Consider the following 17785-nt stretch of genomic DNA (forward strand, 5'->3'; position numbering starts at 1 on the left):
GAAACAACCTGTGTGACTTGCTTCTGAGCAGTGGTGATAGCAAAGAGTTTATTTGCACAAATTACACCACTGGCTGAAATACTGTGAATGTTTCCATGTGTGCAAAACTGGAAAAACATTTTGCAGGAGTACAGACAAAGACCTTGCACTCCGTTTCAGGTGTAATAGTTGTAAAATTTTTCCTTTTTATAGTGATTCCCTTGTTTTGAAGAAAGTTGCTCTGGCCTTTCCTGTGCTGATCTGATCACTTTTAAGCAGATGTGAAACTGTTAATCAACACTATTTTTAGAAAACAGTGTACTTGTTGGATGTATATTAGACCAGTGGTTCATTTTGGCATAAAAGCACAAAAACTAGGAAAAAATAGTAATCTCCAGCAGTCAAATAAACAGGAGGCAGGATTTGACAAACCTGGGTTGTGCTGTTGGAACCTTCCTGAAATTAATTCCAGAATTAATCTCCTCCATTACTCTGGGTAGTTAGTGTCATATTGCAAATACACTATGAACACTGGAAGTAGTTTGTTCTGACTATGTGTTTCTTTGGAGTGAAATTCTTATATTATTCTCCTCAAATTTGATGTCTTTCTAAACTGCCAATTTCTGTCCAGCAGTTGTTTCGTGTTTTTTAAAAGGCAATTCAGAAAGATAGTGTTGTTTTAAAATGTTTTTCATTGAATTCAGGATACTGGGCCAGCTGATTCCTTCAGTGGATTGTTCCTTCCAAGGTCTTTAAATATAAGTTATTGAAACTAATTTGTTCATGTATTTTGGGAAGATGCAACAAAGCTATTTGTGGTTTTAGTTCCTTCATCAAAAACTCTATTAAAGTTCTCTCCAGACAATTTCTGTGAACAAAACATTTTTCCAAGACTGCAGCCAAGGTATATATGATCCAAAAATCAGTTATCAGCTTATACTAGTAAACATGTAATAACTAATGCAGCATGGAAAGGTACTCCCAGGAAAGGTAAACAAGATGTCTGCAAATGTGTACTGATAGATAGTGGCTCTGGTGTAAAAATTTATGCTAATAATGTTAATATACTGCAACTGGCGAGCCAGCTGGTCAGGATGCAGGGTGGCCTTGAATAATTCACTTGCCACATGAATTTAAAACGTTTTTCTTTCTGGTTTTCTTTTATGACCATCATATCTGTTTCATTAGGATTTTATGCTTTGAAACTATGAAAATCATTCACTTAACAGTATTCACCTCCTGTGCTACCTTCTCCTCACCTGGAAGTCCTCATAGCAGACTCACCTTATTTGACCTCAGCTTTATCATTCATTACATTTAACTTTACTGGACTGGGCAAAGGCTGAGACTTAAGACTTCTTTCTCTGTTTCCATGCATCCAATACTTATCAATATTTGCTTTCTTGACAGCTTGAAGGTGGTTAAAGTACTACACGTGTGAATTCTCTTGCCAAAATGTTTATCTAAGCCATGTTCCAAAGATCACTTGAGCACACTGGTTGTTATTATCATTTGTTAGTATAACTTCAGTTTCTCTAAATGGGACAGGATTACTCCATGGTGTCCTCACATTCCAATATAAACCCAGTTTTAAAAGCTCTTCCAGACTGAAGTCATGTGATTCATAAGACACTTGTTTTTATGGAAGTAATCTCTTCCTTGGGAAGACTATTAATTTGCTTTCTGTCCTTCATCTCAGCAGTGTATAATCAATATTGGTGAATATTGATATTCAGAAAATCCTCATGCATAAATCCTGAGCTGTAAAACTGAGAAGCAGAATTTCAGGAATGGCAATTAATATGATCTTGAAAACTGGTCCATTTTTACTTAGTAAAATCCATGCGAGCATTTAAATATCCTTGAGTTCTCTTATGTGCTGTAATGGTTTGATAAATATCAGTTGGTGACCTTTGAATTATTTCTGTTTTCACTAAGGTGCGAGTGGCTTACATCTCACTAAACATGAAAACTTTCATGGTGGCTTAGATGCAATATCGGTCGGAGATGGGTTGTTCACTATCCTGACAACACTTAGCAAAAAAGCAACAACAGTTCAAGTGATGCTTCAGCCAATTCTTACCTACATGGCCTGTGGGTACATGGGAAGACAGGTAAGTTCCCTTAGGCCTGCTGTGCTTCAAGGAAATGATATTATTAAATTCTGTGATCCATTATAAGATCAGAAACTGAGTTAGCACTGTGTAAAAGAAATGTTAACATTTTTACAACCTCACTTCGATTGGGTGCTGCAGTTAGGGAGCCTCCCTCTGTTGCCCATGAGAGAGAGAGAGAAGGACTTTCTGTAAGGATATTTTGACATTCCTGTAAATGTGTCTGGCCAAAGGCTTGAAGATGGATTGGATATTGTATTATATGCAGGTGGGAAAGACATTTATTGTGTTCATATTAGTGTGCACTTTAATGTTCAATATTCTTATTTCCCTTCAGCTGCTCACCCCATGAGTTTGAGCTTTTCTTTACCACAAAGACCTCTCCTACATAAGGAATTGAACCATGTGGAACATGGTATTCCTCTCTGCATTCCTATGGCAGAGATGTCAACTGTGGTGGCATTTCCTCTCTGGGAGTTTTGCCTACTAGAAGGGGAGACTGAGAACTGTCATGCATATTTCTACTAATTTTGTATGAAACCATATATTTCTTTTATATTTTTCTTCCAGGGCTCTCTTGCCACTTGTCAGTTATCTGAGCCACTGCTCTGGTTCATTTTACGAGTGTTGGATACAAGTGAGGCACTGAAGGCTTTCCACGATATGGGTAAGATTGTTTTTTCTTTAGCTGCATCAAGTAAAAGGTTTATTATAGATTTTTTTTGCATTTAAAGAAACAATGCATGTATGTGTCTAGAGGGGCCAATTTACTAAATAGGCCTTTGCTTGTGTGGAATTTATTGCATGCTTCTGAGCAGTATTGGGGTTTTTTTTCTCTCTGCCCACACTATATACAGGTGGTGTTCAGCTTATCTGTAACAACATGGTAACAAGCACAAGAGCTATTGTTAACACAGCAAGAAGCATGGTTTCGACTATTATGAAATTTCTTGATTCTGGTCCCACAAAAGCAACAGATAGCAGTTTGAAAGCTAGAGTTCTAGCTTCGGAGCCTGATAATGCAGAAGGAATTCACAATTTTGCACCTTTGGGTAAGTAATACTTCTTTCTCTAGATTAATATCCACCTGATCTTTGAATCTGTATTAAGTTCTTAACAAAAAGCTTTGCAATAGTGTCAGATGTTGCAATACTGTTAAATCTTCTAATCAGAGCAGTTGCTGGTATTTCAAGATAATGCTTGGGATGAGGTTAGTCCTCTCCTCCACAGGTAATAAGACCTCATGTGGGCAGGGGAAGGAAGGAAAGGGAGTGATCTGTATCTGATGAAGTCATGCATCAAGACGAGCCCATTTCTTCTCCCCTAGATCAGGGGATGCCCAGTTCCAGCCCACATCTGCCACAGACACACTAAGACTCACTAATTTCACTTGAGGCACATCGGGTTTGATGAAGCTATTACAGAAGAACAGCAAAATTGGATGATGGAGAATGAAACTGAGCTGGGTCAAACAGTAGAAGAAGCTGGAGCATAAGGCTGATACTGCTGATGGTGTTCTCACATCTACACCTAACCGCTTTGATGTTGCCTGAATGAGCATTTGTTAGAATTGCAATGCTTTTTTGATATCAATACAATGGCTTTTAGTTAACTAAAAGGCCTGTGTTTTAAGATGTAGAGGTACTGCAATACCTTACAAAGGCTCCTTTTCACTACTAGTGCCTTTATGTTTTCTGTTGCTGCCCACTAGCCTAGTGTAGCCCTTGCATAGAATCATAGAATAGAAAGGACCTCCGAGATCATCAAGTCCAACCCTTGATCCACTACCAGCGTGGTTACTAGACCATGGCACTAAGTGCCACATCCAGTCTCATCTTAAAAACCTCCAGGGACAGAGAATCCACTGCTTCCCTGGACAGCCCATTCCAGTGCCTGCTTACCCTCTCTGTAAAGAACTTCTTCCTAATATCCAACCTAAACCTCCCCTGGCACAGCTTGAGACCATGCCCTCTTGTCTTCCTGATAGTTGCCTGGGAGAAAAGACCAACCCCCACCTGGCTCCAACCTCCTTTCAGGGAGTTGTAGAGAGTGATGAGGTCTCCCCTGAGCCTCCTCTTCTCCAAGCTGAACAACCCCAGCTCCCTCAGCCTCTCCTCATAGGACTTGTGCTCAAGTCCCTTCACCAGCCTTGTTGCTCTTCTCTGGACCTGCTCCAGCATCTCAATGTCCTTCCTGAACTGAGGGGCCCAGAACTGGACACAGCACTCCAGGTGCAGCCTCACCAGTGCTGAGCACAGGGGAAGAATCACTTCCCTGGTCCTGTTGGCCACACTGTTCCTGATACAGGCCAGGATGCCATTGGCCTTGTTGGCTACCTGGGCACACTGCTGGCTCATGGTTAGCTTCCTGTCAATCCAGACTTCCAGGTCCCTTTCTACCTGGCTGCTCTCCAGCCAGTCTGTGCCCAGCCTGTAGTGCTGCAGGGGGTTGCTGTGACCAAAGTGCAGGACCTTGGCCTTGTTGAACCTCATCCCGTTGGAATCAACCCAACTCTCCAGCCTGTCCAGGTCCCTCTGCAGAGCACTCCCCCCCAGCTTGGTGTCATCTGAAAATTTGCTAATGGTGGACTCAGTACCCTCATGTAAATCATCAGTAGAGATATTAAACATGACTGGGCCCAACACTGATCCCTGGGGGACACCACTAGTGACAGGCTGCCAACTGAATGCAGCACCGTTCACCACCACTCTCTGAGCCTGGCCCTCCAGCCAGTTCCTAACCCAGCACAGTGTCCCTGTCCAAGGTGTGGGCTGCCAGTTTTTCCAGGAGTATGCTATAGGAGACAGTGTCAAAGGCTTTGCTGAAGTCCAGGTAGACCACATCCACAGCCTGTATTCATACAGTGTCTCACTGACAAGAGGGGAGAAAGAAAGGATTATTTTTAAAATTTCTGGGGAAATTGTTGAACAAGAGAGAAGTTCATACAGTCCTGTCATTCAAATTTAAGAGTGTCAAAAATAATGAAATTAATAAAGAAAAGGAAAAGAGGTTTATTTGGCATAATAGGGGGGCATTAGAAATCTTCTACGTTGCTCTTTCACAATTTTCTAAAAGGTAAATTTAGGAATCGTGCAAATGTTGGTTCTTTATCACTTTAAATAGTAAAAAAGTATGTATGGTGATAGGCTCTTGCATACCTTATATCCCAACTAATGAAATGCTGCAATTCTTAATGTTCTGCCATAAGTGCATCTCTTAATATTTAACTTACAGTCAGGAGCTTGCTTTTGAAATTAACCTTCCAGTTGGCCTCAGTACATTCTGATTCTCATCATGTAGTATTCTCTGTAGTACACTCTGATTCTCATCATATAGTGTTCTCTGAGAGACAAACTTCATTCATTTGGGATGAAAGTCTGTCAGAATGTGTCCAGGAATTTACCTCCAGCTGCTGCTAGGCTTTCAGTCACAGAGCCACTACAGCTACTTTAAAGTAAAACACACCAGGTACCCATAGTTTGGAACAGCTCAAATCTGGTCCCTATCACTTGCTAAAGCAGACGTAGCCTAGATCTTCCTCCTTCATTCTTAACTCATTCTAAGAGTAGAAAAATAAGCAACTGCTTTGGCCAGGTTTTTGTTGATTTAGGTGTCTTCTTTAGGAAAAGGGTTTTCATGTGAACCAAACCTTTTTAAAGAAAAAGGATTGCAGAATTTGGTTATAAAGTTGTTTGTTGTTGTAATGTTTAAACCTTTAAAACCTTCATTATGTTAACTGTGAATTAAATGAGTTCAAGTTCTAAGCATACTGTTCAACCTGCACCTTTCTGGTTGGTTTGTTTTTGTCACGTACTCCTGAGAGTAAGTTTAAGATTTTGGTAGCAGGTGTCCCCTAGCAAATTTCAAGGACGTGCATATGCGTATGGATATATAAACTGCCTATTTAAAACAGCCTGAGTAAAATAAAAATAACTCAGCAGTTGACATTATTACAAATGGGGTGTTATCAATAAACGAAAACAGATGAGACAGGAAAAAAAAGTGTTTTCCACAGTTCAAGTTGTAAATTAATCTGGGTTTTATTAATAAACAGTAATAAGCAGTGTTAATGGTGCTGTTTTTGAAGGTTCAATCACCTCAAGCAGTCCCACTGCCCAGCCTGCTGAAGTGCTGTTGCAGGCTACTCCTCCCCACCGACGGGCTCGGTCTGCAGCATGGTCATACATATTTTTACCTGAGGAGGCTTGGTGTGACCTCACAATTCACCTTCCTGCAGCTGTGCTACTCAAGGAGATCCACATCCAGCCTCACCTGGCCTCTCTGGCAAGTAAGTAGATTCGCTGACATTGATGACAGTTCAAAAATGTGAAGGGTAGTATTTAGAAATAATACAAAGTGTAATCAGAGGAACTAAAGCTGAGAGGTTTTTTGAATAATGCCCATAAAATAAGTTTGCAAAGCTTGCTAGTTCTGCTTTCCTTGAGAATGGAAGGCCCTGCCCCTGCTCAGTTTCTTCTCGAGTGTAGTAGATGTCTTATGTTCCTGTTAAATATGTCAAAAAAACCCTTGTCATACTTCTCAAAACTTTCCTCAGTGAGAACATGATATCGGTCAAGGGTCTTCAGGCAAAATGTATGGTAGTTGAAAATAAGTATGAGATTTTCAGTTCTTATTGTTGTAGCTCTGATAGGGGAAAGTGTGGTGTTTTTAGTGACAGGACTTTTCTTTATCTGAAGTCTTTGAAATAAACTGTATATACCATGTATCAAAAGGCATATCCATTTTAACATATACCATCGCACAGCTCAAATACTCCAGCTGCAGTTCTGTAGTAACGTTTGCCTGAGATAATTTCAATGATTTTGTTCTCTTTTACAGCGGTACATGTTCAACACTTAAAATTTAAATGAGTACAGATTTTTAAATAGTGTTAAACCTTCTTATCTTACTCTGTAGCTTGCCCGTCATCAGTGTCTGTTGAAATAAGCGCAGATGGTGTCAATATGTTACCTTTGTCAACTCCTGTTATCACAAGCGGACTCACCTATATAAAGATCCAGCTGGTAAAAGCTGAAGTTGCCTCAGCTGTCTGCCTTCGTCTCCATCGTCCTCGGGATGCCAGTACCCTGGGGCTCTCTCAGATCAAACTGTTGGGCCTCACAGCCTTCGGAAACACCTCCTCTGCAACCGTCAATAATCCCTTCCTTCCCTCTGAGGATCAGGTCTCTAAAACAAGGTAAGGCTCTAGTATCAATGGACAGTTCATGGTTTAGGGTTTTTTTCCATAGTGTTTTCTGCTCTGTGTCAGGTGTTTCAGTAGCAAACTGTGCCTTTTTTTTCCAATACAGAAGGCAAATATATATAAGCAGTACTTCTCACTTCTTTAATTGCATGCTTAAATCTGCATATGTAAAAGGGAATGTTTCACCCCTGCAATGGTGAAAGAATACAAAGCACAGGAAAGCATTTAGAGTTGCATTTTGTGTTTTTAATGAGTAGGCAGTTGTCAAAAAAAATGAAGTACTGAAATATTTCTTATTCCTATTGAAGTCAATAGAGTTACATAATTTTTGGAGCAGGAATAGAAATAGAACAATGAGATGTTTTTTGGAAGTCATATCTAATGTTGGTGTTTGCAAACAGTTGAGAAATAGGAACTGAATGTTGTTACAATTCTGGCATATCAGCAAGATTTCTTTTCAAAAGCTTTTATTTGGTTAGGTGGCATGTTGAGTTTCTTAGTCATTTTTAAATAAAAATAAAAAAACCCTTAAAGATTTTAAAAATAAGTGTAAAAAGTTTTTCAACTTTGAATTTGATGGGTGGATTTTTGAGATTTTCTTGTTCTTAAATTTAGCTTATTAAATTGTAAAAACTCATCAACTGAAATATTTCATCTTTGAATCTCAATGTTTATGAATTTGAAAAGAGAGCATTGGAAAGTTTTAAAAACCTTTCTTTTTCTGGGAAAAACTTTGAGACCATAAGTAAATTTAGAGAATATGAATACTGCTTAGTGTATATTTAATAAAAGTTGTATAACTGAAATTGGTCTTTGCTCTTGAATAGCAGTAAAGAAAATTTTTATAGCCAAATTATACCACTGATATATTTTTTACATCAGAAAAGGTTATAATACAATCACACAAGAATAATCAGTATCTAAAGAAAGATTGTGAGTGTATGTTCTTCATGTCTTGACACGTTTTATTGTGGCTTTTATTGTGGCTTTCAGCTTAATTTTATAAGTATCTCAAGAAAGTAATGACATGATAGCTATATTCAATAAACTTGGATATAATTTTGGTTTAGACATAACAGAGAACTTGCTCTCTTCTAATTAATAAATCTAATGCATCTAGGAGTACATTATTCCTAAAATAAAATTGTGAGTTTAATTTAAGATCTATATGTAAGTTTGCCTTTTTTTGAACTATGATAAAGGTTAACTGTGAAAACAAGTTAACCTGCTAGTTTAGAATTTGTCAGTGAAATGATGCCATTTATTTTGCATACAACTTAGATTGCCATATTGTTCATGATGCTAGTTTGAATAGTATTGTAGTGGATTTTATTAATAAAGTCTAATTAATGTGTTTCCAAATTGATTCAATTACAATAGGTTTACTTCTCAGGATTTATTATTAAAAGGAATTCTGAATGACATTGTTAAAGAATAAGAAAGACATGAGAGAAGTGTAGTGGCTAACACATTTTTAATTGCTGTGCTTTTTCTGTATGTATTTTAAGTCATGTTCCTTAAGGTTCAGTGTAATTTATTGTAGATGTGTATGACGGTAAAAATTTGTAATGTCAGGGAATTTGTTCAGGTATATAATTTTAATGCCAACTACTATTGCATCTCAGCTCCTTTTAATGTAAAAAAACCCAAAAACAAGGAAAAAAAACCCAAACAAAACAAAACAACAAACCAACCAAACAAAAAACCCCAACAACAATCCACAACAACCAAAAGAACCCAAACCCGAAAACACCCTACGCCCTTCCACGTATATAAACACCTCCCCTTCCATCCTCCCCCCAGTAGGTTGGCCCTATTGGAAGAAATACATATGAGAATCGAGAAATCTTGAGAAACTTTGGTACTGAAACTTGCAGGCTCTTAACTCTTCCTACCCACAAATCCTGCCTTTCTTACAATCTTAATCCAATGATTGCAACAGCATTACTTATGTTTATTACATTGTGGTCTTAAATTCAGGCATTTGCTTTGCTCAGATGGCATTTGATCATGACACAGAAGTTTTCTACAGTACTTGTCCTATAATCTAATACAGGTAGTTGTGCTATAGATGAAAAATAACATAATAAGAAAATAATACATTAGCTCATTTTTATGTTTTCCTTTTCAGTATTGGATGGTTAAGATTATTACACCACTGCCTCACTCACATAAGTGATTTGGAAGGAATGATGGCTAGTGCTGCAGCACCCACAGCTAATCTGTTGCAGACATGTGCTGCTTTACTAATGTCACCTTACTGTGGTATGCATTCTCCAAATATTGAGGCTGTACTTGTAAAAATTGGGCTTCAGTCCACCAGAATTGGCCTAAAATTGATTGATATTCTTCTAAGAAACTGCTCAGCATCAGGGAGCGATCCTGCAGGTGAGTGCAATGTATTTCTTTTCAGTTGTTGCTTAAAAACATTGCTTGTATAGAAGTACAAATACAGTATATTTGCATGTTACTTTCAGATTTGGAATCTGGGTTGCCAGAACTTGCCACTGTGTTTTATTATGCTTCTGAGTATCACAGTCTTTGTACGTGGGTAGTTCTGCAATAGTAGAGCAGTGCATCCGGGATTGTTTTGGGTTTTCGGAATTAGGTAATGTTTTGAAGACAAAGAGTAGGATGTGCAATGTATCCTAAGTGTCTCTTACTATAGATACTATGTCTAGATATTTCAAAATAAAAAGCATCCATAAGTAGTGCTAAGGAAAACAAACAGCAATATTTGGGCAGCAATAGTCAGTATGAATTCTGAATAACACTAAGCATTGGAAATCTTTGTATGTGGAGGTATGTAATTAAGATAGAACTACAGTCTATATCCCACAGCAAAATTCTGCAGAAGCTATTCTGTTAATGCACTGGGGTTTTTTTATTTATGGTTTCATACCACTTTGCTGTTTTGTGGCTTTTAAATGAAGAAAACTAAATTCCTATTTTTCTTTTTTGAAGGTTGCTAACAGAAAACGCTCTTTTTAAAATGGCTTCCATGACTTCTCTTTCCATGAGTTAGTGTTTCAGTGTAGATTGCTGTCTTTTGCTGGGATGATGTTAGATAAGAGAGTAGTTTCCTGCAGGGCAGGAGATTAGCACAGTGAGAAGATGAATAGGAAATAATCTGAGGAAATCTTCAACTGTAGTCCCATTGATGGAAATGGGAGTTAAATAAACTTCCAGTTTGAAATAAGTGTTTGCTTCTGTGAAGCATGCGGTTTAATAGCTTTATTGGAATTAGTCATGTCTTTTTGGAATATGTTGAAGAAAATCCTACTATGTAAACTTTTAAGTCCTGTGTCTGATAAATGTAATGGCTTTTCCTTTCATAGTAAAGCTGAACATTGCATTGAACATACAAAATGCTCAGTTTTGAGGCAGTGGTGTGTATTAAGAATTGCATCCTTATGTTAATGGCAAAACTTAATTAAATGTTAATATTGCAATTCTATAATGTCATTAGTACACTTAAAAAATACGTATGTAAGTACTTCTGTTATTTCCCCTCCCCTTTTCTTTTTTTAATGCGGCAAGATCTGAATAGCCCTTTACTGTTTGGAAGATTAAATGGTCTCTCTTCTGACTCCACAATAGACATTCTTTATCAGCTTGGAACGACTCAAGACCCTGGAACAAAAGATAGGTAATGTTACTTGGGTTGTCATGTGGAAGCATATGCAAAAATAGTTGGCTAAATGGTACTTGATATTAGTGCAGAAATAAAACTCTTGAAATCTGATTGTTACAAGATAGTGTGGAAGTGCAGAAATCTGGAGAAGCTTTCCTGCTTTTCTTCTAGCTCTTTGCATGCCTTTTTTTCTGCTCTTATGAATGTGATAAAATTTTGATTTTCAACCGACTTTTCTCTCAAACACTCAGGACTCAGTTACCTGCTATATTTTCGTTTTCTGTAGAAAGTTGATATTTGGCTATCCAAGATAAGTGTTTTAAATTAATTTTAGCCCTGATCTAAGTCTTGAGAAAACAGAGCTTGAGCTTACTCTTGAACTTCACTTCCAAGGAATAGATAAATGCGTAAATTGGATTACAAAAAAACAGCAAGCTAATTTGGTTTTGAGTGTTTCTTTGATCCTTTATAATGTGCAACATCATCTTGCCTTACAGAATTCAAGCATTGCTGAAATGGGTCAGTGACTCTGCAAGAGTTGCAGCTATGAAAAAAGGTGGCCGGGTCAGCTACATTTGTCCAAATAGCTCAACAAGAGAGTATGGTCTTTTGATGCCATCCCCTTCCCACTTGCATTGCGTGGCAGCAATTTTGTGGCACAGTTACGAATTGCTTGTTGAATATGATTTACCAGCATTGCTCGACAGAGAGCTTTTTGAGTAAGTATAGCAGTTTTGCAACGCATTATTTTTATAACTGAACTGTTTTGTTCACTAAAATGATACAACTTAAAGTGCACTTACTCATGTTTCTGTTTATGAGATCTTTTAGCAGACTAATCTTGTTGATATTGTTTGCAGTAATTTTCACAGTACTTATAAGTGATCTTCATTAGTATACTGTTATATAAGCATTATTTTATTTGCTGTGGTATCCAGTATCTGTAACAGATAGCTGAGAACTAGGAAGCCGGGGGAATTTTTTTCTTGGAGTTTTTTATTTGGACTTTTGTTATGGCCAGTCTGATTTGAAAAAAACAAAAGCACAAAATCTGTAGTGAATCTTAAACTATGAATTTGCTGGATGTTGGTGGGTTCTAAAGAGAAGTTCACCCTAAACACTAAATATGTAGTCTTAGTGACTCCAATTTGAAAATGTATGAGTTAATATTCACAATTTCTGTTGCTTAACCATCTCTTCTGTTCAAAGCAAACAAAAAAAGAGAAACCACATAACTTTGTTTCATGTGCTTTATAGAAATGCAGCTGTTAAATTACTGTATCTGGTCAAGCATCTTCCATTTGTACCATTGAATACAATTCCAGTTAATGAAAGGAACTTCGCACACTAATTTTGTTGTTGCCCTTTTTCTATTACCTTACTGTCTCCTTCAGGCACAGACAAACATTGGAACACCAGGAAGTGTATAATTTACAGTTATAGGTACAAGCACATAGAGCTTATATGTATGTGCAACATGATGGTCTTTAGGTTCATGATTACAAGTGAGACATTTTCTGAAGACACTTCAGTAATTCAAAATGAGCTTGTTCATTTTGAGAATCAATTTAAGGATTTTAAATTGCAAGTCAGTCAGTCCTTTTAACAATACACTGTAACAAAAATACATTTTCAGGTTATATTTTCACATTTGAAAAGGAAAATCTTTACCAGACTTCCTACAATGGATAGCCCATTTAGATTTATTATAGATATATAAGTGGGTTTCACAACTGAGTTCCTGTCTTTTGGAGAAGAGTGTGTTGTTTTCATACAGGGCAAAATGAAAGAATACTAATAAAACTATTGTACCTAGTTTGACTACTCATGTTATAGTATAGCCCCATTCTTCTACCTCCTGCCAGATATAAAACTATATCTCATATCAGCCACCATCTGGAGCAAATTATAAAAAACATTTTTTAATAAATGTAAAAATATTGGTGTCAGACTTATGGGTAAATAATTCTTATAATAAAAATAACTTTTCATGTGTATTCTTCATCCTCTTTGATATTGTAACTTTTGAAATATTTTAATGGATTCTAGCTATAACTCCCAAGTTTCTCCTTCATGTGATAACTCACTTTTTTCTTGGAAATATTTTCTCATCATCCCCATTTTCCATTTCAATTTTTTTGCTTTGGCCAATGGATACTAATCCTTAGTTATTTTTAAATATGTATTTGGAAAAAGAAAATCTTATTTTACATAGAGCATGAACTTATCCAGAAAATGTTGGCATTAGGATTGTGTGACTATGTAGTTGGAGAGGAGTTTAAGTGTAGCTTTATTATATGTGGACTTTGGGAAATTGTGACTATCTTTCCAGAGTTATGGGTCATTTGGTCACTGAAATGAGTTTTGTGTTGGGGAGGGGTTTTATCAACCATTCTCTAGACTGGTGATAAACTTTTGGTTAGACCCGTGCTCTGTTCTGCTTTCTTAGAGTGCCCTTAGACTAAACACAGAATAACATTTCCATCCAGAAGAGGGAAAAACAATCCTTGTCTTCAAATGGGAATGTAATATATAATGATACATCCAAACTTACTTAATAACCTAGCATTGAAGTGGCACAAGTGTGTGTTCACCTTCGTATGTGAATGTTAAGCTAATATAACTTATATATGGTGTCAAGGTACTGGGAATGCAGTTTGGAAAACTGTGGGAGTTTTTTTAAGTACTTCACCTACTCTAAACAAGTCTGTGTGAAGAAAGGATCATTTCACTATTTTACAAGTACCACTTCTGAAATTTAGGCTTGAATAACAGGAGCTAAATTAGCTTCTGCATTCATGTGGCTTGGATTAGCATTCAGGCAGATAGTACTTGGATGTAAGTGAGGTCAAAGGTAGGTGGGATTTTAATATCTCTGCGGAATAATTCTGTTGTTAACTTGCATCCTAAATTTAAGTTAAACAAGGGGATAGTGAGGGTAGCACTGTTCAACCAACAAGATTGCTGCTACTTTCCCTTTTTTTTGCAGCATCTTTAGGTAGAAGCCCAATAAAGCAAATCCTAAAAAAATTTTGGAAAGATGTTAAATTACTTTCAGTTCTTACAAAGGATTGAGACCTGTGCATGTGTGTGAGATCCTAATAGCTGCAGCACAAAGAGGTTGCAGTTGGTTAAAAAACAGATAAGATGCTGACAACTGTCAAAAGATTGAAATCTGTTTTTTGTGTGCAGCATACCAGAAAAGTTGGATTTATATCTATTTTAAATACAATACGAGGAAAGTAATTTAAGCATACAGTTAAGAAATGCCTTCTGGGTAATCAGTGTCCTGCTTTCAGGCTCAGCACAGTGTTTTACAACAGCATCTACAGTAGTTAATCATAAATATGGAAAGACGGTTTATGAACTAATGGAAAAAATGGAAATATGAGTGGCAAACTGTGTATTGACATGATTTTCTGTCTTCTACAGGTCACTGTTTAACTGGTCCATGTCTCTTCCCTGCAACATGGTTTTGAAGAAAGCTGTTGACAGTTTGCTTTGCTCAATGTGCCACATCCACCCAAATTATTTTTCCTTGCTGATGGGATGGATGGGTATCACTCCTCCTCCAATGCAGTGTCAACACAGACTGTCTATGACTGATGACAGCAAAAAGCAGGACCTTAGTTCGTCTTTAACAGATGACTCTAAAAATGCACAAGCCCCTCTTGCACTAACAGAATCTCACCTGGCTACTCTTGCTGCCTCATCTCAGTCTCCTGAAGCTATCAAGCAGTTATTGGACTCAGGTTTGCCTTCACTGCTCGTAAGAAGTCTTGCTAGTTTTTGTTTTAACCATACTTCTAGCTCTGACTGCACTGCACAATCAATGGATGTCACCCAGGACAGGCTCAGGAGACATCATGTTCCACAGCACTTTAATAAAATGCCTATCACGGCAGACCTGGTTGCTCCTGTTCTCAGGTTTTTGACAGAAGTTGGCAACAGCCATATGATGAAGGATTGGTTGGGTGGCTCTGAAGTCAATCCACTGTGGACAGCACTTTTATTTCTGTTGTGCCATTCTGGTGCTACCTCTGGAGGACACAATATGACGGCGCAGCAGACCAGTGCAAGATCTAGCTTGCTTTCTTCGACTGTAACAACAGGATTGACCACTCAGCAGAGGACAGCAATTGAAAATGCAACAGTTGCTTTCTTCTTACAGTGCATCTCTTGCCATCCAAATAACCAGAGACTTATGGCACAGGTGAGAGAGAAAAATAATAATGTTTTAATTTATTAGTAGTTTCAGCTAACTTTCAAAACTTTCTATGTTTTTTAGCTTTCTTTCATGTAATTTGGAGTTTTGTAAGCTGTTATTGACTGGAAAAGTTTTATATTAAAATTGTTAGCTTTTTGATCTGAGTCTGAAAAGTATAAAAGGGTTTTGGCATGGCCATGCAGTCCTGTGTTTATATTTGTATTCCTCTTGGTTTAGAGGAATAAACTTTAGACCAAAATGCAAAAGACTGTATTTAATTGGATAGGTCTAAACTTCTGTGAAATGGACTTCGAACATCAAGCTTCATACACATATTTAATATTAGTCACCTAAGGAAATTTCTTGGGAAGTTTCCTTGTGCAACCTGTGTCCAAGGAAATACAGGCTATATATTGCAGAATATGGCTTTGCATTTGCCATTCTAGTGCAAAATCAGCTATCTTCCTCACATTCATTAACCTTACCAACCTAACTGAATAAGAGTATAATGAAAAAAAGGTTTTTCAATATTAAGAATGATGATGCCCGGGGAAGAGGTAGACCTCAGTAAAAAAATTGGGTCAGTTCTCTGTTAATGGCTGGCAGTAATGCTGCATTATGCAGTGGGAAATTTTTGCTTTAGAAATTCAGAAGCTGTGTTTCTAACTATTTTATTTGCAGGTTTTTATCTTTTTGAGTAGTCTGTGTGTTCATAATTGCTTTGCTATAGTCAGTGTTTAGAACTTTTATATAAAGAGCCTTATTTGCTGCTGGTATTTTCTTCAGTGGTGCTCATTTCTGATCGGGTTTGAATGATAATTGGAAGGTAAATCTCAGGCACTGCCTATTGTGGCCATGTAGAGCTGTATTTTAGAGACCTAAATATAGAAGTATTTTAAATCTGATGTCATTTTGCATTCTCAGGTTCTCTGTGAATTGTTTCAGTCCTCTCCTCAGCGTGGGAACCTCCCAACCTCTGGAAATATTTCAGGATTTATTAGAAGGCTTTTTTTGCAGCTGATGCTGGAGGATGAGAAAGTGACTTTGTTTCTTCAGTCCCCTTGTCCAGTAAGAATTTTTGATACCGTATAGTAAACACAGAATAAATTTAGCCTTTATAAACTAAGTCTGAGTATATTCAACTTGGAAATGTCACACAGCAGCTTTTCCTGCTGCACACATGGAATTCTGGAAAGTGCTGTTGAATTGTAAGTACGCATTTTAGAAAAAAATTCAAGGCACTGTGTTAAGATAAAGTCATCTTTTTGAAAATATACTGCTTCTGAAGGATCTGACAACTGAATTTATCTTACAGAAGACTTTTTATAAGTATCCTTACACACTAGCAGCAAATATAGATAGAATATCTAGTCCTTTCAGTAGTCCTTATCAGTTTCATTAAGGATTGGTCATAGTCAAAATTGGCAGAGATCCTTCAGCATTAGCCAAAATGCCATGAATAAATTCTTGAGTGACAAATACTTGAATTAATTTATAAAGCAGATGTATGATTTATGCTTCCACATGCTTCACTGGAACAGAACTGTAATTAATGTCTGAAGTGCTCTCCATTAAAGGCTGTGAAAAAAAAAAAATGGGAAAAACAGAAGTTATTAAAAGATCCGATACTCCCACCCAGGAAAAAAAATATTTTCTGTTTTGGTTTCTGCGTCTCAGAAGTGAAGTACTACATGAGATATGTGACAGGGAAACTGGATCAGATAGTATATAAAATGGAAAAGGAGAGACAAAATTCAGTTTTACCACGAACATTTAAATGTTTGTTTTAACCTCCCTGACTAATTGTTAACAGGGCCATTGATAATGTAGTAAAGTAACATCAATTTTCTACTAATTTTTTTACATACAACAGATTTTCACAGAAAACTGTTACTAGATATGGAAAAGCAGGAAAAAAATCTTGAAGTTGTCATAATTCAGTTTCTTCTATTAAAAACACTGTGAAACAGTCTGTTTTTACTGAGATGATTCCTCCTCTAATGAGAGAAAAACCTTAAAAATAATATGGATGTAGAACATATACTTCTAGTATATCCAACAGCATAACTTTTCAAAGATTGGATCCCTATTTTTATCTTTAAAGTTCTTACCAAAGCAGAGAATGATATAAAATGTGAACAGGGCTCAGTCTAAAATATAATAAAATATTTGAAATGTTTTAACTAGTCGTGGCTTAGTTATATGTCATAATAGGAAAAAGTAGATATTAAGTCTAGAATAAACTTCCTCCTCCAGTCAGAGCAATAGAGAAACATCATCTTACTCTACTCCAAGTATATTGTGATTTTTCTAATTTAATTTCAGAATTAACTTTTCATTTCATAAATAATCGCAAGTCTCAGACACTCAGTTTTTCTCTCATATTACAGCTATGTAAAATAATTGGGTTTTTTAAAGCAAAGATGATATCATACTGTTTCCGATCCTAAAACTATTCTAGGCTTTCAAAGCAAATTATTTTGAGTTAAAAAAATTAAACTTGTCCTAACTTGATGCATTTTTACTGTATACCTCCAAAGTTAAAGGATATGTCAGTTTTCATTTTTAGCACACTAAGAATTTAGCTTTGTCTTGCCAAGGTGGCTTTATAAGAGTTTTTATTTCTCAATGTTAAAGTTATGTTAAAT

The 17785-nt window shown here is 36.8% G+C and overlaps 1 protein-coding gene across 1 annotated transcript in view; it reads left to right on the forward strand.

Moving 5' to 3' along the window:
• The window catches only part of LOC113966933 (baculoviral IAP repeat-containing protein 6), a gene marked incomplete at its 5' end in the record, with an annotated part of 109751 nt that overhangs the window by 23523 nt on the left and 68443 nt on the right, over positions 1 to 17785 (forward strand). The window contains 10 exons of the mRNA XM_027682059.1: positions 1918 to 2093; positions 2664 to 2760; positions 2951 to 3145; positions 6181 to 6381; positions 7011 to 7290; positions 9428 to 9684; positions 10897 to 10945; positions 11428 to 11649; positions 14363 to 15143; positions 16062 to 16205. Of these exons, the coding sequence (XP_027537860.1) occupies positions 1918 to 2093; positions 2664 to 2760; positions 2951 to 3145; positions 6181 to 6381; positions 7011 to 7290; positions 9428 to 9684; positions 10897 to 10945; positions 11428 to 11649; positions 14363 to 15143; positions 16062 to 16205 (2402 nt within the window). The remainder of the gene's footprint in view (positions 1 to 1917; positions 2094 to 2663; positions 2761 to 2950; positions 3146 to 6180; positions 6382 to 7010; positions 7291 to 9427; positions 9685 to 10896; positions 10946 to 11427; positions 11650 to 14362; positions 15144 to 16061; positions 16206 to 17785) is intronic.

The sequence above is a fragment of the Neopelma chrysocephalum genome, unplaced genomic scaffold (assembly GCF_003984885.1).
Source record: "Neopelma chrysocephalum unplaced genomic scaffold, ASM398488v2 Primary Assembly neopelma1_61c, whole genome shotgun sequence".
NCBI lineage: Eukaryota > Metazoa > Chordata > Aves > Passeriformes > Pipridae > Neopelma > Neopelma chrysocephalum.